General features: G+C 35.8%; 1 protein-coding gene across 1 annotated transcript in view; it reads left to right on the top strand.

The window, feature by feature from the left end:
- The window catches only part of Wdr37 (WD repeat domain 37), an 89,457-nt gene that overhangs the window by 4,699 nt on the left and 61,733 nt on the right, over positions 1-23,025 (top strand). Inside the window, exons 2-7 of the mRNA XM_004641274.2 lie at positions 6,068-6,245; positions 11,499-11,595; positions 13,074-13,169; positions 13,472-13,536; positions 17,093-17,228; positions 21,407-21,478. Of these exons, the coding sequence (XP_004641331.1) occupies positions 6,108-6,245; positions 11,499-11,595; positions 13,074-13,169; positions 13,472-13,536; positions 17,093-17,228; positions 21,407-21,478 (604 nt within the window). The 5' untranslated portion in view covers positions 6,068-6,107. The remainder of the gene's footprint in view (positions 1-6,067; positions 6,246-11,498; positions 11,596-13,073; positions 13,170-13,471; positions 13,537-17,092; positions 17,229-21,406; positions 21,479-23,025) is intronic.

Genomic DNA, 23,025 nt, shown 5'->3' with positions numbered 1-23,025 from the left:
TCTTTCCATTTTCTGAAATCCTCTACGATCTTTTTTTTTTTTTTTCAAAGTTTTATTGATAAACAGATAGCAATGAGACAGTTTCAAATCCAATCGGAAGTACATTTTCAACAAATAATACACTGCATATATTCTTAGTGGTTAATTGCTGTACTAGGTTTTATTTCTTAGGTGTAAGGTTGGCTTAGTATTTAAACACCTTCACTGTAACTGACCATGTTAGATTAAAAAAGAAAAGCCATTCCCCTATATTAATGCAGGAAAAGAATATGCAGAATTCAGTATTCATTGGTGAAAGAAATGCTTAGAAAATGAATAATAAAATTTTCTCTATTCAAACAACTGCAAAAATCTTATCTTTGTTATCATGCTTAATAGAAAGGGGATTTTACCCTGAGATTGCGGGCAATGTGAAGATATTTGCTGTCACTGTTGTAATTCAGCTCAGTACTAGAATTTCTCTAGCTAAGTCAATAAAGAAAAGGAAATTAAAGGCTTATAAAGCAAAAAGGAAGAAACTAAACTGTCTTCCCTCTTCCTGTTTGATAGAATAGAAAATTGAAAAGTTTAAAAAATAATTTCATTTATAAATTCTTTAGGAATGTATGATGTAAATTTAATATACAAAATCATTTATATCTCTGTATGCTAGCAATTAACATGTAGAAACTAAAATAAAAATACACCATTATTTAAAATTTGTGAAACACTAAAGAGAAAACAGAATTTTTGTGCAGTAATGCAAAACTGATGTAAGATCTAAGTATTGTTTTTGTAAATTAGGCTCAACAAAATAAAAATACCAACCCTCACATTCATATACAGATACAGCAAAATTTCTGTCAAAGTTCTAGAATTTAGTAAATATGTGAAATAATCTAAAATTTCAAAGAAAAACCAAGGAACTAGAATAACAAGACAATTTGGAGGAAGATTTAAGTGATAGGTATCACTGTAGCTGTTTTCAAGACTAGTAACAGAGGGCCTGGGATTTAATTTAGTGCCAAAGTGCCTGCCTGGCAAAGCGCATGGTCCTAAGATTCCTGGCATCCCCTCTCCCCCAGCAAAGAAAGACTTGTAGCATAATAATTAAAACTATTCTTGTGGGAATAGACCAATAGAAGAGGTGGAGAACTTAAAAAAAAATAACCCTACATACCTATAGCTAATTGAATTATTTTGATAAAGGTGCCAAAATAATGATAAGGGTGTCAACATAATTGTAGGGTGGATGCAACTGTCAGTGTACTAAGCCCCTCTGAATTGTACACTGTAAAATGATAAATTTTATATTATGTGACTTTTACCTCATAATTATTATTTTTGATACTTGGAATGGAACTCAGGACTTTGCGCTTGCCAGGCAGGCTCTGTGCCCTGAGCTATATCCCTGGCCCTACCTCAGTAATTTAACAAGTATAGAATGGTCAATCTTTTTAACAGGTAGTGCTAGAGAAATTGGATACCACAGGCAAAAATAAAAACTCAACTGTACAACATTATAAATACATGAACAACTAGCCTTTAAATTAAGATGCACACATAACATTTTAAAATTTTTTAGGAGGAAATAGGTAAAACTTTTGGGACCTAGTGATTGGTGGAAAGATTTCATACATGATTTCAAAAGTATGGGCCATAAAAAGTCATCAAATTAAAAAATATTTTGCTTTGTGAAAACCTGTTGGGTTGGAAAGATAGGTAACAGGTTGGGAGAAATTATTTGCAACACACATATGTGAAACATATAAAATTGTTGAAAAATTCATATAGTAGTATTAGACCAAGAACTCTTAGATACTTCGAAAAATAGGCAAGTGTTATTTCACTGAGCAGGATATTCAAACAGGAAAAGAGAATTAGTATTGCTAGCCATCAAAGACATGCAAATTGAGACCACAGTGAGATGTTTCACACCTCTGGAACAGCTAAAAGTGAAAATAGTGACAATATCAAATGCTGATGAAGACTGAAGACTTACAGACCTGAAACTCTTACATTGTTAATGGTAATGTAAAAAGGAGATAGCTATTCTGGAAAATAGTTTCTTGAAAAGAAAAGATAGTAAAAGTGAACATTGTTAAACGCAGTTACCATATGTCCTAGGAATTCCATTCATAGGTGTCTACCCCAAAAGAACTGAAATCATACAGGTACATAAAAATAATAACTGAAAAAAATGGAAGTAGCCAGATTCCTGTCAGTTGATGAATAGATTAGTAAAATGAGGTATATCCGTAGTGAAATACTTGGCAGTAGTGAATTAGCATACAAGGTACAACATAAATGAACCTTGAAACCACTGAGCTAAGTGAAAAAGCCATTCATACTGGAACAGATCATATATTGTATAATTCCATTTATAGTTGTCACTTCAAATCTGTGGAGAAATTATTCTAGCACTCTTTGAGACCAAAATCTGCAGATGTTACTATCTTCTCAATATACTTCAGACATCTCTTGATTACTTATAAATAGCTAACATAATGTAAACACTATGTAAACAGTTGTGATGCTGTGTTGTTTAGCAATTAATAATAAAAAAACAGGTTACATGCTTTGTGTGGACAATGTTTGATGTGTGTCCCAGACTAGTGGACACAAAAACCTTGTATTCCTGGGGTTGATTGTGTATGAAATGGTCAGGATAGCCAAATTTACATATAGAGACAGTAGATTAATGTAGGGAATGGGTGGGGAGGATGTGAAATGAGTCCTAATGGGAATGGGGTTTGTTTTTGGAGTGATAAGTTATTCTGAAATTGACTTTGGAAATGATCACACAACTCTGAAAAATCATTGAATTATTGTACATTTTATTTTATTTTATTTTTTTTTGTTTGTGGAACTGGGGATTGAACTCAGGCCCTTGCACTTGCCAGGGAAGCGCTTATTCCACTGAGCCATCTCCCCGGCCCCTTATTTTTGTTCTTTTTTAAAACAAGGGTCTTGTTAGCTAGTCAAACTTCCCTTGAACTCACCATGTAGCTTAAACTAACCTTGAACTTAGGGCCATCCTCCTCTCTAAGCCTCCCAAGTGCTGGGATTATGGGTATGTACCATCACAACTGGCGAATTATACATTTTAAATTGCTGATTCATAATGGTGTGTGAATTATATTTCTGTAAGATTCTTTTTTTTTTTTTTAACTAAACATACATTTATTTTATGATTCAGCAGTCTCCTGGGCTTTTCGTCCAGAAGGAATGAATACATTTACATCAAAAAATGTATATTACTGTATATAGCAATTTATTTGTACTATAGTAAAATAATGGAAACAATTTTCTGCAATAAATGAATGGCTCTGTAATATTCTCCAAACAACAAAACTTTAGAGATGGTATACAAATTAGTGGTTGTCAGGATGTGGGCTGGTGCTTAGGAGGGGTGTTAGGGTGATTAATGATGAGCACAAGTGTGATTTTTGTAATGATGGGAAAGTTTGGTAGCATTTATAGAAATGTCGGTGTGTAGTGAAAACTGTACACACAATTTATGTGTTGAACAAAGTGAAAACTCCATGTCAATTTTTTGGTTTAACAAAATTAACGAATTTATCATAAATTGTACTATTTGAGATATAACCATTGGGGGAAGTAAGAAATTTCTCCATACCATCTGTGTAACTTCGTGTGAATCTGCAGTTATTTCAATATAAAAAGAAGAAAAGGTGATCCTGGTATTTGTGGTAAAATTGAGACTCCATGACTAACACAAGTTTCAGATAAGAGCAATTAAAGGCTTTACAAATAAATGGAAGACTTTTAAGAACAGTTTTACACATAAAGTGTAAACTTTTTGTAGGTTTTTGACAATTCTTTTTGTTAGGCTTGGCTTTTAGCTTTTAGTAACAACAGTTATTTGTGTGCATTCTAAGTAGTATATAATAAAAAAGAAATAAAACTAATTAAAATTCAGCGTACCCACATTCATGTACTAGTATGTAGAAAAAAGAATTAGACTTTCTTATATTCTAAGGTTAATTGATTACTATTTTAATTATACTAGAAATCAAATGAATTGTATTTTTATGAGATAAAAATACTTTTAGTGTCAGTGTTTAGGATTGTAATTAGTACACTTAAAAAACCAAATATATTGACTATCATTATTTATAATCTTCATGGAAGACATTCAGTTTTTGTGTGAATGCCTCTTATCTCTGCTATCTCACTCCTTTGTGCTTGAATAAGTGCTCTTCAAAAGAAACTGAGTTTGTGTTAAATAATTTTGTAGCAAAGTATGAAAGTGTTATCATAAATGAGAGCCACTTAGAAGAAAAGGGTAAGAATTTTTGTTACATCTGGTGTAGGTGTTTGAGGAATTAAAAGGATCAACAGTAGAAATAAGTCTAGCTGGCCTTGGGATAATGACCTGCAGTACAGTCATTTAGGTTGCAATTTCAGCAGCCTGCTTGGAATGTGGATGTTTATACACATGATTATTTGAAGGGTCAGCATATTTTCCCACCAAGTTGATATACTTATTTAATAGAACCGTTCCTCCAGTAGCAGAATTTAAGTCAGTTTCCTTTTCTGAATCAAGATAACTTTGGGTCATGATATGTTCAGTTTGGTTTCACATAGTCCTAGAGGAAAAAACTATTCTGTTACAGTGAAGCCCAGCTCTGCTTGACAGCATTTACCTGAGCTGGCATCATGATAGCATGGTATTCAGAGAAGGGATCAGTACCAAGTAGCAAAAAATAGGTTGGTAATGTTTGAAACAGGTAAATCTGTAGCTGAAGAAGAAAGATGCAATGTGTAACAGTATTACTTAAAATAATGTTAACATAGTGTTGTATTGATAGGAGGAATGGAAATGGCATGAAATGAGTAGAAAATACCCAAAGTAGGTGTATCATATTTTTTTTTTTTGGTATCATATTGCTTAAAATTACTTGGAGATTTGTCACTAGCTTGAATTGAGATGTAAGTATAAAGTATCCACTGAATTTTGAAGAGGTAATCACAAAAATAAGGCAAAATATATATCATTAATGTTTCTTATGTTGACAATTTAATTATTATTTGAGAAATAGTGGGCTTTTTTTTTTTTTTTTCTTTTTGTGGAACCCTGGGTTGAACTCAGGCCATTGTGCTTACTAGGCAAGCACTTCTTCTACTGAGCCATTTCCCTGGCCCCTAGACATAGTAGGTTAAATAAATCATTAAAAGTAACATCAGGTTTTTGGTTTTAAAATATGGCCACTCGAAGGCTGGGAAGATAGCTCAGTGGCTTAAGTGCCTGCTCGACAAGTACAAGGCTCCGAGTTCCTTCCCCGGTATTAAAAAAAAAAAAAATTGCCACTCAAAAATTTAAAATTAGGCTGGATTAGGCTGGATGTCCTGTAATCCCAGCATTTGAGGGGCTGAGGCAGGAGGATTGCCTTGAATTTGAGGCCAGCCTGTACTATGTTGTGAGACCCTGTCTCACATTTCAAGTAAACAAAGAACTGAGAAATTTAAAATTACATGTATGGCTTATGCTGTTTCTCTTAAGGCTAGATAATATTACTGTAGAATCTACTATAGTTTAGAATATGTAATTATAATTAGTTACTCTGAATAGTAACCAGAGCCTGAGGCAAGTTGAACTAAGGGAGAATTATTATTTTTATATGTTCTTTGCCAGCAGGTTTTTGAAAATGTTAATAGCGTTTGCAAAAAGCTAACTTCTTTACAAAGGCAGTGGATTCCCCCTTACAACACTTTAGCTGATCTATATTTTAAGTGTTAACCATAGTAAGGAGGCTTGTAATTGAAAGGAATATTTATCCATTTTAGTTTTTTTTTTTTTTATCAGAAATAAAGTCTTTAGTTAGGATTGATATACAGCTACTTTCTCTTAATTCAATGGGAAGAAAGACTTATACTAATAGTGTTTGGACAGAATATCATGTCTGTGTCTTGTACTATGAATAACCACTAAGAAGACAACAATATGTAATGTATTAATTATTGAAACTGTCCTACTAATCAGTTTTGCAATTGTCTCATTGCTATTTCTCAATAAAATTATTTAAAAAAATAATAATAAAGTCTTTTTCCTGCTGTTGTTTAGCATATTGCAGAAGTGACTAGGACACTACCTTCTAGAAGTAATGCCCACAGAAAGCGGAAGTTGTTCAACTGCTCGTCAAGCAAAACAAAAACGCAAATCACATAGCCTTTCTATACGAAGAACTAACAGCTCAGAACAGGAGAGAACTGGCCTACCAAGAGAAATGTTAGAAGGACAAGTAAGTTATGATTGAGCACTGCCCCATTGTGAAGATCGTGATCATGTTTGTAATGTTGTGAAAATAGCCAAATGTGTACTCTTCTTTCTCTCTCTCTGTCATACACACACACACACACACACACACACACACACACACATATATATGCTTATGTAAATATTACATAACTATGAATTTTTTTTTTTTTATACTCGTTCCTTCACAGTTAGAACTCTTAATTGATCAGCCATAAGGCTGGAGGAAAATAAAACTTAAATCTGGGAAACTGGTTCTTATGAATGAGTATTGGATCTGGTTAGAACCATGTGGATAACTTTATCCTGGAGAAGGTCCTGGGAAGATGGCTCAGTGGAATAAGCGCTTCCCTGGCAAGCTCAAGGGCCTGCGTTCAATCCCTGGTTCGGCAAAAAAAAAAAAAAAAAAAAAAAAAAGATTATCCTGGAGACCTCCAGGATGTAACTTCCACAAGGGCAGTAGTGTGACATGGAACCCAGCACAGTTGCTGCCGTAAAGTATACATTTAGTTTGAATTCAGTTATTATGTGTTATCTGTGGGGGACTAGTTCAGGTTTTCCTGAGCTTATGAGAATCTGTGGATGGTGGAAAATCTATGGCACATGTGTTACTGTGTTTTTCTTGTAAGACAAGATATGTTGATGTATGAGGTGTTATTTCCTAAACTAAAACTTCAGTATTCAGGTTTAATTGCAGTGTTGGCACTTTGCCATAAATGGGTTTTGGGTTGCAGTTTGAACACTTGTCTGTACCATCAGTGGTACAGTATTTGCATGTAATATATCGTATACTTTAGATCATCTCTATTATTTATAGTATCTTATATAATGTAGATGCTCTGTAGTTAATTCTGTATTGTTTAGGAAATGATAAAAAAACTACATAATTTAAAAAAAATTTTTTTTATTATTTTATTTATGTGTGTGTGTGTGGCCAGCTCAGCCCACCAGTGGGCGGGGCTGCTGGCGTGTGGTGCTGGGGGATTGAACCGCGGTCCCTGTGCTTTGCTAAGCTTGTTCTAAGTAGGTGCTTTAGACCAGAGCCATCTCACCAGCCCTGTACATAATTTTTGACTCATAATTTTGATTCATAGTTGGTTGAATCCACAGTAGGGAGCCTCTGGATGTGGGGTGTCAGCAGTGGCCTTCTTGTTTTTTTTTGGTGGTGTTGAGAATCAAACCCAGGCCCTAATGTATGCTAAGCAAGTACTCTACCACTGAGCTACTCCCCTAGACCATTGGTTTTTCCTTTTTTTAAAAAATTTTTTATTTATTTATTTATTTATTTATTTATTTATTTATGGCAGAACCAGATATTGAACTCAGATCCTTGCGTTTGCCAGTCAAGCGCTTATCCTACTGAGCCATCTCCCCGGCCTGGTTTTTCCTTTTTTAAACAATGGTTACATTTTGATTTATTGCTGGCTTCTGTAACCAAGTATCATGAACTGGATGACTTAAACAACAGAAACCTATTTCTGACAATTGTGGAAGCTCGTATCTGAGATGGTATGGAAAGGGTTGGCTTTTCCTGAGGCCTCTTTGCTGGTTTGTTGATAACTGCTTTTTCCTTGTATCCTCACATGGTCTTTCCTCTCCACATTTACTAATTGCTTCTTCTAAAAGGACATCAGTTATAGTAGACTGGGGCACACTTTATAATTGCATTTTACTTGAATTTACCTTTCTAAACACGCCATCTCTTCATATAGTTACATTTTGAGGTACTTGGAGTAGGGGCTTCAGCATAAGAATTTTGGGAGGGGCTAGGGAGATGGCTCAGTGGAGTAAGTGCTTCCCTGGCAAGCACAGGGGTCTGAGTTCCATCCCCGGTTCCGCCAAAAAAAAAAAAAAAAAAAAGAATTTTGGGAAATATAGTTCAGCCCCTTCAGAGAAGAAGGCAAAAGCTATATGGTTGGACTTTTGCGCGCTCATGGAAATGCTGTTTGTACTGTGTGACAGGGGAGCAGTAAGCTATAGGTGACTATTGAGCACTTGAAATGTGACTCATGTAACTTAGTATTTGAAATTTTTTAAAAATTTATTTATTTTTTAAATTTTATTTATTTATGTGTGTGTGAGTGTGTGTGTGTGTGTGTGTGTGTGACTAGCTCAGCCCACCAGGGGGGCAGGACTGGCACAGCATGTGGTGCTGGGGGATTGAACCGCAGTCCCTGTGCTTTGCTAAGCTTGTTCCAAGTAGGTGTTTTAGACCACTGAGCCATCTCACCAGCCCCTTTAATTTTATTTTTTAAAGAATGTTAATTACATTGAAATTTAAACAATCATGACTTTATTGAACAGGGCAGGTAAATGTCCTGAGATAGGACCTTGTGCTTGCTGAGCAGTCACTTATATTGCTAAGTTACCTCCCTGACCCTCTAATATAGTTTTTGGAAAAAATTCAGTTCCTTAATTTTTTTAGCAGTGAAAATTCTGTCTTGCTGGTATTTATCTATATAAGGTAAATGTAAATGTGTTCTTTTGGCTTTGTTGAGTGCTTGTCCTCCATTGTGATATAGTGCAAGGAGGTAATTCCATCTCCTGGTAACCCTTTCAAGGTAATTATTCTTCAAGCTGAACAGCCTAGTACCCTACACTGTTCTTCCAGTCCCCTTCTTTGCTTTTCCTACATTCCCAAAATGGTCCTTCTGTACTGAATGAGTACGGTGATTTGGAATGGGACCAATCAGCATGTTCTGTGAATGTTTGGTGTAAAGTGCTCTGCCTTCTGCTGCAGTTGAGAAAGAGTGATAGATGTTTGTTGCCATCAGTTGGAGTGGTAGGTACAGTTGGAATGATATAGGAGTTCATAATTGTTGATTGCCACTATGTTTGAATTACAGGAGTAATGCCTTTCTAGACAGTATATGGAAATGCTTTTTGAGCTGTTAAGTGCTGTTAAAAAAGTGATGATTAGTCTGAAAGATATTACATTAGAGTTCACTTTATCAGGTTTGTAACTCTGAAGTAGTTTACAAAGTGAGGGTGGAATGTTTGTTGCTACAGAGGACTGCAGAGTCAATCTCACTCTTTTTTTTTTTTTTTGCGGAACTGGAAATTGAACTCAGGCCCTTGCAGTTGCCAGGGAAGCGCTTATTCCACTGAGCCATCTCCCCAGCCCCTCAATCTCACTCTTGTTCTAATTGTGTTTTGAAGTGTTGACTGTGGCTTGAAGAGTTACTTTGTGCATATATATATATATATATATATATTATATATGTATGTATTACTGTTTTAGGTATATGTCATTGTTGGTATGAGGAAATACAAATTTATTTAAAAGCTTTACAGAATTATAGTACCTTTTCTGTCTTACATTTCTCAAGAGGTACCAAATTTCAGCACTTCAAGTTCTGTGAAATTGAATGGCAAAAAAAAAAGGTTGAAAAGTAACTTTTAAAAAAAGTATTATTACATGGTTTAACTTGTCCTTTAGAACTTTTTCTTTTATTGTTAACTCCTTTTTTTTGGTGTACTCAGGATTGAGCTAAGTCTCCATATTATTTTTTAAAGTGAAGTTAGTGATTTGTTGTGTATAATGCATCTCAGCTTTATTTTTCATAATACTTTTATGTTAAGGCACATTTAATATTAAACTAAATGTAATATTTTAGTTGCTGAATAGTAAAGATCTTAAAACATGATGAGTATATTTGAGTAGAAAAGGTATAGGTGAGGGAGATCTGGTCTTGTGTGAGAGTGAAAAGGCTTCTCTAGGGTGACACTTCTAAGGAAAGAATAATTTATGGCAAAGAAGTGGGATATGCAAAGACAGCAAGGTGGTTTAGAGAGTTAAATATTATTTGTGCTTCTTAGTTCAGTTCATATTTTGTAGTTGTAGGAATTTCCTTTTTGATCATTTAAATTTTCATTTCTGTTTTTTTTTTTTTTTTTAATGTTGTCAGCATTTGGAGGAATACAGAAATAGCCAGTTCACCAGATTCAATTTTTAAACTTGAGGTTTCATATGTATGTGTTTTTAAGTAGTTTCCAGAATTCATATGAGAAATCTATGAGTACTGCAAAACTCAAATTGCTAAACTGTTACTATTTTCTTGAATCTGCCTTCTAAGAAATTTATGTGCCTGTGTTCCCCTACCCTTCTGTTTTTTTCCAATTTTTAATAATTGTGAAGCTTTGCCACCATTAGAAAAAGTTTACCTGACAAGTTTACCCACAACTCCTCAAATAATAACTTGTAATATATATAAACTTAAAAAGTCACTTAGAAAATTACACTGATAACATTTGCTAAAACATTTTAGAAATATTTGTTGATTTTTTTGGAAAATTACTCTTGAATACTGAGGGGTGGGAGGTACTTACAAAATATTATATAGGCTATTCCCTCAAGATTAGAGTAGGATATAGACCATTATCAAGCAGTCTTCTGTTTATTAACAGTATCTAGGAAAAGTACCATGCTTTGTGAATTTATTTGGTGCCTACCATAGTAGCTCACTTATTTGACTGCCTTAAAAATAATGCTGAGCTGTCACTTTTCTCCGCTGCTTCCCTTGACTTTGTAGGCAGAGTATAGATGTGAGAGAAGATGTGCAGGGAGGTAACCCAACCGGGAACTTAAAAGTTAGTATTTCACTTAGTTAATCTGCATTTTGCTTTTCTAGGTGAGATTTTTCTTTTTTCCCCTTTTCATAGCAGTCTGTTAGGTGTTAGGTAGCGGTACAGACAGTGTCTGTTTGTGGCTTAAGGCACAGTGGAGGTAGTCATGGTAAAGCACATCTTCTATTAGCTTTTGGTATGTTGCAGTATATAAGAGCATATGATGGTGCATAAGAGTTCTTTATACTTTAATTTCACTTATTGGAATTGCCTTGTTTCTCTGTACATTGGAAAATTTTGAAAAAGTAGGCCTATGCCTTCCTTGTAAAAGGAATAAAATACTGTTTTGAAGAAGTACTTGTTCCTAAATTTTGTATTACCTTAGGTAGTCATTTATACAATTTGATTATAGTTTTCTCTGTAGAAATTTGAAGCTTTTTTGATTTTGGTGTTGGGGATTGAACTTGGCCTTGTTCCTGCAAAGCACATTTCTCTTAACAGTGAGTTGTGCCTCTTTAAACTTAAAATTCTTCAAGTATTTCATATATAAGAAACAACATACAGTTGTGTAAGTGTTCAGGGTGAAAGATAATTTATGTTGAAAAAAGTATATTGATACTTTAGAGCCTCTCATTCATTTTTTCATTTTAAACAAATCATTTTTCTTCTACAGGATTCTAAACTACCTTCCTCAGTTCGTAGTACACTTTTGGAACTGTTTGGTCAAATAGAAAGAGAATTCGAGAACCTTTATATTGAAAACTTAGAATGTGAGTACTCCTGTAAATACACTTTTTAAATTTTTCACCTATCTGTAGAAATCCATGAGAGTAAAGTGTGTCCATAGATATTCATCACCATATTAACTTTCTATTCAGCTATAACAAACTTAGTGGCTTAAAGTAATGTATTGCTGTCCTATAGTTCTATATGCTTGGCTTGTTCTCACCAGACTAAAGTCAAGCTATTAACAGAACTGTGTTTTTTATGGAGGCCTGCGATGGACATTTTCTGTTTATTTGTGTTATGACAGAATTTAGTTCCTTGCTTTTAGGCCAGGTTCCCTTGCTGAACTCCTTGGTGTGTGGTCCCCTTTTGTCTTGGTGATGGATCCTCTTGTGTCTCCTACCACTTCTGTTTCCCTCCACCCATAAGGGTATATATGATTGGACTGAGCCCTGTATAGTCCAGGTTAATTCCCTCATTGCACAGTATCTTGTGAGGTAACATTTATATGTTATGTGGCATCTTTGAGGGGGTTGTTATTGTGTCCACTGTACTTACCCATCCTAATTATGATTTTATAAAAAAAATACATTTTATTTTTCCTATCCCAGTTATACTGTATGTTGAGAAAACTTTGATATTTTTCTTTGAAATAAAATTATTTGAAAATTTCTTTTTTAATGTATTTAATAGTACAGGGTCTACAGAGTCTCACTACACAGATTGGACTTGTAGTGATCCTCCTGTTTTCAGCGTCCCAAGCTCTGGGATTACAGGCATGCGCTACCATACTCAGTCTCTGGCTCTCTCAGCATGCCCTGGGGATCGAACCCTGGTCACTGTGCTTGCCTAATCAGGCGCTTTTGTCCACAGAGCTATCTGGCTGGCCCTTTATGTCTTGTTGAGACAGGGTCTCACTGTGCAGTTCAGGCTGGCCTTGAGCTCACTTGTAGCCCATGTTGGTCTCGAATTTGTAGTGATCCTCTTGCCTCTGCTTCCTAAGTGCTGGGATTACAAGCACGTAGCACCATGCTGGCTTTCCACTGTGTTCTTTAAAGAAGAACACTTTCTGCATTTTTTTTGCCGTTAGTTCTTTTGGTGATTTCTATAAACAAAATAAATCTACTTTCAGTTTTCATTAATGCAGGCTCTATTCATTAGGCTGTATTCATTCTTTAACATGAAATGTTAGGAAACAAATGTATCTTTTACTCCTTTTGTTGTTCCATTACTTGCCAGTTTTTATTTTTATAGGGTTTATGTGTATAAGATTTATATTTTATGAATTACAATCAAGCCTTTCCTGCTTTCCAAAAATTAAATACCAGCAAGTAGCATTTTTTTAAACCATGTAATCCGTGTGGTTATAAAGAGAATAATTGTATGTTATTTAAACTTTACTTTGTCTTGATAACACTCATGTATGACATTTATGTCTGCAGGTTTTAGAAGCGCCGAATGTACTTAAACATAAAAACATATGAAACATATTTTCTGTTTTTGAAAAAAACTTTATTTTCAGTGCGTAGAGAAATTGATACTCTTAATGAACGCTTAGCTGCTGAAGGACAAGCGATTGATGGGGCAGAACTGAGTAAGGGTCAACTCAAGACAAAAGGTAAGGTGAATGCGTTTATTGAAGTGTTGTCCTATAGATTATTTTTCAAAGAAATTTGGAATTTGGTGAAGGACACTGACTCCATTGTTTTTTGCTGTGAGCACAACTTAACATAATTTAAGCATGGGTCAAGGGGAATAAAGTGCCCAGGAGCATAGGTCCTTTTTTCTGCCCTGCTGTTTTCTCCATTTCACTGTGAGCAAACACTTCTGGGTTTCACTTTCTTTTTGGGTAAGACAAAGATCTGCTTTTCCATGCAGTAGTTCTTCAGTTGTTTGATTGTCAATTCTCTGTCTCTACAGCTAGTCACAGTACCAGTCAGCTTTCTCAGAAACTAAAGACCACTTACAAGGCTTCCACCAGCAAGGTATGCAGGGCACTGGCTCTTGAACCAGTCATGTGGTGTTTAAGATGTGCAGATGTGTACTTTAACTTGCATATTTTCCAGTTGGAAGTGTGTAATAATGAAAGATAAATGTCTAATTTCTGAGGAAATTGAATTTTGAAAAGAATATTGTATAAATACAGTCCACAGAAACTTAGACACTAAATTGTTATAGTAGTCAATCAGTGAGAGCAGTATAATCCATGTAAGTAGATTATCATTTTTAGTGTAAAAATACACCTTTTGGATTTGGAAAAGGATGATAAGTATGAGGAAATAGTAATACGTTCTGGGCTAAAGTTGTATTTTAGTTCATTATCTTTTAAAAAATTTTCTTAGTATGATAAAAAAGTAAAGCTCTAATTGCGGGGAGTAGAGACATTCGTGGAATTGTGCTTTTTTCTTTAAGTATCTTGTGCTGATCCTTTTAAAGTGGCAAGGACTTAAGTCATTATCGATGAGAAAACAATATTTTAGGTAATTTTGTGTGTATCTCTACCTTGGAGTTTTTCAAGTACGTACAAGATAAATTACCTAACTAGTGAATATTTATTCCTTTGTCTAAACCTGAGAGAAAGTTGAAATTTATAATGAGTCTACTATGAATGCATGAATATTAACTTTATTTTTCTGATTTGTTCTCCTGTACTAAAGTTATTTTACATCACAGCTTCAACCAGATAAACTGCAGTAGGGCAAATTCAGTCTTTTTTTTTTTAATTTTTTTAGAGAAGGGTCTACAGGGTGTTTAGGGTCTCACTACTAGATTGGATTTGTAGTGATCTGCCTGTTTAAAAATTCAGTCTTATTAGTTCTTCCTATTGGATAGTCTTTAGTAATTGCTATTCAAAAGAAAATAGGAATGTTGCTGAAATTTACTACTGCTTGTTTTGATAACAGGTAGAATGTAAGTTCCTCATTTGTTTGATTTTGATTTTTTGGTTATAATATCTTGCTCACAGTTTTGTAATTTTTAGTAAGTTTAAATTTTCTCTTTAGAATGAAGTATGAAATTAAGTTCCTCGTGTAATTTCTGTTATTTTTAAATAAATTGCTTATTCTGATGCTTACAGTTGTATGTATACAATGTGTGGTCTTAGAATTCTGAAACTTTCTAAGTATTTCTAAAGTAGAAGAATATGTATATAAGAAGATACTATATTCTTACCATATAATACAGGTAAAGATGTGAATAGTAACCTTATGCTTTAAAAAAAAGTATTAGCAAATGTATCAGTCATTTTAGGACTAGCAACTCATCTGCATTTATAAAAGAATTATAAGCATTTTGTGCACAGTGGGTGCTCATCTTAATAAAACATGATACATCTGAAGATTGACAAAAAGATTTGGTAACATGATATTCTGATTTGTTCTGTGGCATGGATTCTTTGTATTAAAATCAAGTATATAGAGAATAAGAAAAATGTTATAGTATAGATTCATTACTTTCCTTCCTTCTGACTGAGAGCCGCCAAAGGCAAGTAGCGTGCTTGGTGAGCTAGTAGGTCACAGACGTTGGGTAAACATAGGCTTTTCCCCTTCCTGAATGCCTCATGATGTGCTTCTGATGTTTTTGTGGGAGGTAGCTAAGGTAAGGCAGCCTAACCTGCAAACTACTTTTGAGAAACTTGTGAAAATGTTTGCAATTATTTTTATAAAACACTTCATTGTTTAAAAAAAGCCATTTCTGATTTTTTAAAAAAATGCTTTAGATTGTATCTCATTTAAAATGAGTTAGGAGGACAGATGTAAACATCTTTTAGTTATGTTGTTGTGCTGCTATTCTGTCTGAATGTGCCTTCTAAGTGATTCAGTCTTTTGTTGGGCCTTTTTGTCATCATGATTAATGTTTTTAAGAATATGGAGTTAATACATGATTCTCAAGTGTAATGAACATTTTGTGAGCAGCAAATAAAATTATATGTTAACAGTATTTATAAGCTTCATATTTTCATCATCCAAAATAACATCAGGACTATAGTTGCATTCTCTTAGTAATGACCCTTCTGTTTTTACCCTATTAGTGGGGTAGGTGAAAGGTAAAGATGTGCACAGTAAATCTGTGACTCTGGTAGTTTCTTATAAAAGTAATATTTATATTAGAAATGATAACTTGGAAAATGAAATTTACTATTAACTTATGATGGGGTAAATTTTAAAGTAGTTTTAATTTTACTCTTTCCTAAAATGTTTAAAATTATTTGACATCAGAGTGGCACTTTTTGTAAGCAAAAGCACTTTCCCATTTTGTGGAGCAATAATTTTGCTGGGTTGAATAGGCTAAATAACTTTCGGAAAGAAAAGATAATAGTTTGAGGTTGAACAATTTCTTTTATATTTTCTATTAAATTGAAACTGCATCAAATAGAATCTGTTTCTATTATTGACAAAACTGTTAGCTTCCACCGCCATTTATTTTTTAGTCTTTCACTGTTTTATCAGGGACATAATTTGAATGCTTACACCCACATTAATGTAACTGGATTGTGGTTTAATGCATTTATGTAAGGATGAATTTAGGTACTTTTTTCAGAGCTTTGCTAATTCAATATTTAAAATAAGCTGTACAGTGCCTCTGATTTTTGTTTTTTGCTAGGTTTAATGGTTTTATTCTTCCAAATAATCTACATTATTCTGATTTACTTAAAAGCTAACATTTTAAAAAGTCAAGAGTAATGTAAAAACCAAATTCTGAAGAAATCTTTGAGCTTAATAGTTTCTTACTCACTTTGTATTATTGCTTGTAAGAGAAAATGAGAATTGTCGATTGTGTGTGTCATTATATGAGATAGAACCTTACTATGTGTATACCTCATTGTCTGTATTGTTTTTATGTTTGTCTCCCATTGGACTGTGAGCTTTTGAAAGGCCAGGAGCCCATGCGTCATTTAGCTCTGTCTCCTCCATCTAACTCTGGCTGGCTTCTAGCAAGTGCCCAATAAACAGTCTTGTACAAACCTACTCATCCGTTACAAGTGTCGTCTTTTGATCCTTTCCCAGCGTGGGCCTTTTTTTTTCTTGTTAATACTTTATCAGTGTAAAATATAAAAAAAGAGAAAAAAGTACAAGTTCTCCATTGAGCACAAGTTCTCCATTGGGTTCTGGGCCATTCTAGTAATTAGGGTTAATGCTTTGGGGTATCCTCATTTTTCATGTTGGTGGGATGGCTAGTTATTTTTATTTATTTTTTTTGCTAAAGAATTTGGAAATTTTGTCTGATGATTTGGATTTGTGGAGTGTGGACTTGAAATGCCTGCCTATGCCCTTCCCCTATACTAAGACATTACTTACTTGTCAAACTATAGACTGGCTGGAGTCTTCTGAATCTTCTGGAAGGACTTCTTTCTCTATGACATCAAGCAGAATGAGCCTAGTCTTACCACATAGTGTGATGCAGTTCTGTTTGTGCTGGTGTTATGTTCCTTTAGTGTTTATAATTTGTTAAGTAGTTTTTCATGACTTTTGTTTTTTACCTGTTTTAGAACAATTCATTTAAGTAAATGTTCAAAAGTACTCCTTCCTTTGTTGGTTTTAGATTGTGTCTAGCTTTAAGACCACCACATCGCGGGCTGTCTGTCAGCTTGTGAAGGAGTACATTGGCCACAGAGATGGCATCTGGGATGTCAGTGTTACAAGGACACAGCCTGTGGTGCTTGGGACTGCATCTGCTGGTGAGTTGAACACTGTTCTGGGTGACTTATTAAAATGTGACTGCTGATAATTTACCAATGTGCCCAACTAATTGTCAGTAAGCCAGGTTGTTCTTAGAATTAAAAGTGTGATGGAGGAGCCATTAAGGCTAAAGCATTTGACTTGATGTGGGAGTACTCACTTCTACCCAGGCCTGTGGCCTTGTGAGTGGCAGTGTCACAGCTGCAGTGTCCAATTTCTGAGGAGGGAATACTTCAGTTTAACTTAATTGTGACAGATCATCATGCCTACTTAGGTGGCAGCAAAGAGAGAGACTGATTCATGTACAGGCTGAAAGTAGGTACATTGAGGTGAGGGGGATAAAGAATACCAGATTCTGGAAGGGAAAAGGAAGGAGAAACTCACTTGACTAAAATGCAGTAGCAATTTTAGGTTTAGAAAGGGAAGCTGGACTGCTCCTGGATTGGGCATTCCTTATATCCCAGGTCTGGCATACACAGCATCTTAGGAGAGGATCACTTGGGAGAGGAGAGGAAGTGAGAGAGGGAAGGAAGTGAAGGGAGGGAGGGAATCGGCATTTCAGTGGCAGCCTGGCCAGTGGAGTAGGCTCTTGGTCAGTCCCCTGTCTCCAGGCAGAGGAACATAGGGAGGGAGATACTTGCAAATCAGGGCAGAAAAACTGACAGCCAGGGAGAGTGTATGAGAGGACATGAGTGGATCCTTGGGAATTTGAAATAATTGTGCCACCCCAATTAGGGACCTTACTCTGAAAGCTAAGAAAACTGTAGCCTCGGGAAAACCTTGTACACTGTGCAAGAGCAGTGTCTAGGAGCAGTGGGACCCTTGAGAGAAGATGCAGTCAGATCAACCCAGAAATAATTACTTACCTATTTCATCCTCATATACCTGGAGTGTTGGGCCAGGGAGATGGCTCAGTGGAATAAGCGCTTCCCTGGCAAGCGCAAGGGCCTGAGTTCAATCTCCAGTTCTGCAAAAAAAAAAAAAAAAAAAATCAATCACCAACTCCAGAAGCCAAGCCTCCCCCCCGCCCCCCACGGGGTGATGGGGAGATACCTATATACCTGGAGACCTGGAGTGTTGTAATTATAGGGTATCCTGTGTGTTGTTCATGTTTGCCAGTAGACACTCACCAGGGAACACTCAGCACCGCCTGTTGGGGACTGCTGAAAGCAAGGAGTCCAGAACTGTGTCAAGTTTGTAAGATAGTGATGTTTTGGGGAGGATGACTGAGAAGGAACTGTACATGGAGAGACAGTGTGGCCTTCATTAGATGGAAGGCTTGTGGAGGGAAACTCATAGGAAAGGAATGGACATAATGGCGGAAGCTAATGGAGGATTGGGTTCTGGGCCAGTTATTCTACACTGTATCTCCCCAAATTAACTGAGGTGGTTGGTTCTTATGTGAGGTACAAAGCATATAGTTAACCGTGGCCTGAGCACTGCCAGGAGCCAGGAGGTAGGCCCAGGGAGCCATCAGGATCCACAAGCCTCCTTGTTCACAGGGAGGCAATTAAACAGACCAAAGAGAGAGGGAAGGACCAGTCTGGAGAACTGTAGTTGAGTTTAGGCTGCAATGAAAATGTATCCTGTCTCATTAATAATTAGCCAGTGCTTCATTTTTGTCTTTTTATTTTTATTTTTTAAAGACACATTTATTGAGCATCATGATCAGACTGTTACATTTAGCAGTCAACAGCATGGGTGCAGAAAAAGGTCTACATTAAAACCCTTTGTTGGAATGCTTTACACTTTCCACAGAACAGAAACTAAAATAACCTGTTATACAATTAGTCACAAATATAGTCCTTGAGTTTTTGGCCCATACGCATGAGTATTATCTAAAACGTGTCTTCTTTGTAGCAGCTGGGCCCTGCCACCACTGTGCTTGGCTGAGTTCCCAAATCTGTTGTAACCGGTAGCTTCCCTGTCACTTCTCTGGCTGTCCTTTCCTGCTAAGCTTTGTTTCCTGGAAGTGTTTAAAACCTTCTGCCACTGCCATAGCTACTGCTGCTGCTGGAGCCATGATAGCCACTTTGATTTCAAGGTTTGGTAAAATATTGGCCTCCACCACCATAGGGCCCAGAGCTTCTGCCTCCAAAAGTTTCCTTCCTTCATAGGTCCAGAATTTGAAGACTGAACCAGTGCTTTAAGTAGTGCCTTGTATGGAGATGTCAGGGTAACCTTCACCAAAATTGTGCATACATAATCTAAATCTAAACTACTAACAAAATAATGGCTCAAAGTATGTCACAGTTTCTTTCAGTCTGTAGTTACATGTCCCTCCTTCTGTATTCATTCTCTGGCTCCCACAAATATTTTTTGAAACTGCTTCAACATTACCCCTTTACTCACATAATTCCAATGGAATCTGAACCTCTGTTTTTTACCAATTGATAGTTCTCTTCTGGTTTTCTTTTCCTTTTCTTTCTTTTCCTCTCCCTCCATATCCAGCCTGTTAGTAGCAGGATAGTACAGTGTGTGTATATGGGACATTAATAAAAAGATGAAATTGTTAGACAAATTTTTTTTTTTTTTTAATAGGCTTTTTATTTATTGTGTGGCCAGCTCAGCTCACCAGGGGGCGGGCGGGCCGGCATGTGGTGCTGGGGGATTGAACCGAGGTCTCTATGCCTTGCTTGAGCTTAGCTTGTTCTAAGTAGGTGCTCTAGACCACCGAGCCATCCCACCAGCCCTGTTAGACAAATTTTTTGTTTTTATTTTTATTTTTTATTTAGTATAGGTTGTCACTACACAGATCGGACTTGTAGTGATTCTCCTGTTTTCAGCCTCCCAAGAGCTGGGATTACAGATGCACACCACCGCACCCAGTCTCAATCATTGTCACAGCGTGCCCTGGAGGCATGGCTTGCAGGGGATTCAACCCTGGTCCCTGCATCTGCCTAAGCAGGTGCTTTAATCTGCTGAGCTATCTGGCCAGCCCCTAGACATGTGTTAATATATATGGTTGGAATGTTGATGTTATAACCCGGAGGGACTCTCTCTTTGTAAAACAGTGACTGGGTTTAATAAGCCGAGTAGGTATAAGAGGTAGTTAAATATCAAAATGCAATCAAAACCAAGATCATATCACTAGAAAGCAGACACTATCAACAGAGTCTTTCTTCCACTCTATTTAATCCTCAACCCTTATCTGGACAAAAAATACATACATACAAATACACACGCACACACACACACACACACACACACACACACACACACACACACATTTATAAGAAAACAAGAAAACCAAATACCTTAAAAAAAAAACCCAAACTCCCCCAGAGCAGATGTAAGGGGCATATACAGGAAGGAAATTAAAAATAAAATGGCTAAATTATATGAAATTGATAAGAGAAGAAGCAAACTTAATGAGCTCAAAGATACGAGTAAGAAGATTAGGAATTTCATAAGCAAAATGACCAGTGAATTTCTACGATGCAAATACGTGAAAATTTGTAGAGCTGACCAAAATAATTCAAAACATGAATGACCAGTTTATTAAAACGCGAAAAGGTACCAAACAGAAATCCAGTAAATAGTTCTATTGAAAGTATGGGCAATGACCAGTGTGAAGATAGAGTGTTGAACCCAGAAGACAGGTTAGTGAAGACAGTGACCATATACTGTGATACCTCAAAAAAACACATGAGGGTATGGGAGGTGGATCCAGCTGCTGCTAGGTGATACCAAGAAGACTAGCCTAGGAGTTAGAAAAAAAATTAAAAGATAACATGCATCATATAAAAAAATATGTCACAGTAATTGTAGCATAAAACTTTCCAAGTTTTATGGGGAAGGATTTTAATATACAGGTAAGTGAGGCGTATGGATCCCCAGTTGGTATGATCAGAAAAAAGTCCTCCATGACACATCATAGTCAGAATCGCAGGAGCTTAACACCAGGATAGAATCTTAAAAGCTGTTAGAGAAAACCAACAAATCACTTAAAAAGGTAAATCTACTACATGGCTTCAGATAAGCTACAACCTCTCCAGTCTTTGTGGAAATGTGTTTCATACAGCAGCTAAATTTCAGATTAGTAGAATCAAAGTTACAAGAAATATTAGTGATAACATGACTTCTCATTTTTAAATAGCTGTCTTACTCCTTTTATTAAAAGGGCTATGAATTTCATAATGGTTAAATTAATGAGTTTTCTATTTCGGACTTGCAGATCACACAGCTTTGCTGTGGAGCATAGAGACAGGAAAGTGCCTTGTCAAATATTCGGGCCATGTGGGTTCAGGTAAGCATTTACTTAAATGAGTATTGTAGTCAGAAGCTGTTCACTTCATTGATGTGTTTTAAAATTTTCCATGACTAAGACCAGCTATGTCAATAGAAAATTATATACTTGTTGAGAGAGTGACCATTTCAGTTGTAAGTGTATAGTGTGTTTTTTTTTGAGACTATGATGAACCTTATGCCTTCAGTCTGTATGGGTTTAACAAAGGGGAAAAATTCACTCTTTAACAATGTACAGATAATGTTAGTGTTCACTTTATTTAATACTGTATATGAAACAAATGTAAATTTTATAACTGCAATCATGTATTACTATAAAATATGTATTTTAGAAATTTACTGTAATGGCAGTTTGGTTTTATTGAGGTTAAATAAAGGATAATCTATATTATTGTGCTTTTTTGTCTGTAATTTATGCTCTTTATAGTAACTCTTTTCTGCTTTTTTGTTTATGCCCATGTGCCAGTGTCCTGACCAGATTTGATTTCTCACTTTTGTTCAGTACACCTTGTCAGGTCCTTTCTGCCTGGAATGCTCTCATGTCCAGGCTCTGTCAGAGGCTGCCTGCCCACTCTCACCTTCTCTTCAATTGCCCCTGCACCCTTAAGCTCTGCAGACAGACTCAGTGTTAGCACTGCCTTGAACTCTTTCAGAGTTACACCCTTGGGCAAGTCCTTCATCTCAGCCCCTTTCTGCTCATCTTTGAGGTCCTGTCCAAGGCCATGGTTCTTGGTGAACTGCAGACCCTCTTCTGTTTTGTGGGATCCTCTGTCTTTTGGGTATTTTTGTTGTGTTTTCTCTTATTTAGGCTTTTTCTTACTGGGTATAAAATAGCTCATCCATTTCCCATTTTAAACATCCATATTACTTATTTACATATATTCATACTTACATATCTTCATACATCTTACTTACATATCTTTTCTTCATCTTCTGTCCCACAGACTGACTGTGGGACTATTGTCTTGCCTATAGCTACCTAACACAATGCCTGAAATAAATATATGTATGCAAAATAAATACTCAAAAATGTAATAGAACTTTGTTAAAAGAGTATTTTCTGTCTCTGTCATCTAAGATTTCCTAAATTTACTTTTAGCATTAAATATTGCTTAAATTTATTACTTAAGGGCTGGTGAGATGGCTCAGTGGTCTAAAGCACCTACTTAGAACAAGCTTAGCAAAGCACAAGGGACCGCTGTTCAATCCCCCAGCACCACATGCCAGCCAGCCCCGCCCCCTGGTGGGGTGAGCTGGCCACACACACACACACACACACACACACACACACAAATAAATAAATAAATTAATTAATTTAAAAAAAAACTTTAGTATGTGGATGACTTGTTATTCTTCAGATCAAAAGAAGATTGCAGGATGTATAGTTGTGAACTAATTTAGAGTGGAGGTGGTATAATAATTGTCTTTGATTATTAAAAAAATTATAAACCTGTGTGTTTTGATATTGGGTAAGAAAGTAGGAAGAGGAAACATTTATGAGATTCATGATATTTTCTATCTATTCATCTAATGTAATTGGTACAGGGC

The sequence above is a fragment of the Octodon degus genome, unplaced genomic scaffold (genome assembly GCF_000260255.1).
Source record: "Octodon degus isolate 3935 unplaced genomic scaffold, OctDeg1.0 scaffold00133, whole genome shotgun sequence".
In the NCBI taxonomy this organism is placed as follows: Eukaryota; Metazoa; Chordata; class Mammalia; order Rodentia; family Octodontidae; genus Octodon; species Octodon degus.
Note: the sequence above shows the minus strand (reverse complement) of the source record. Positions and strands in the feature narration are given on the sequence as shown.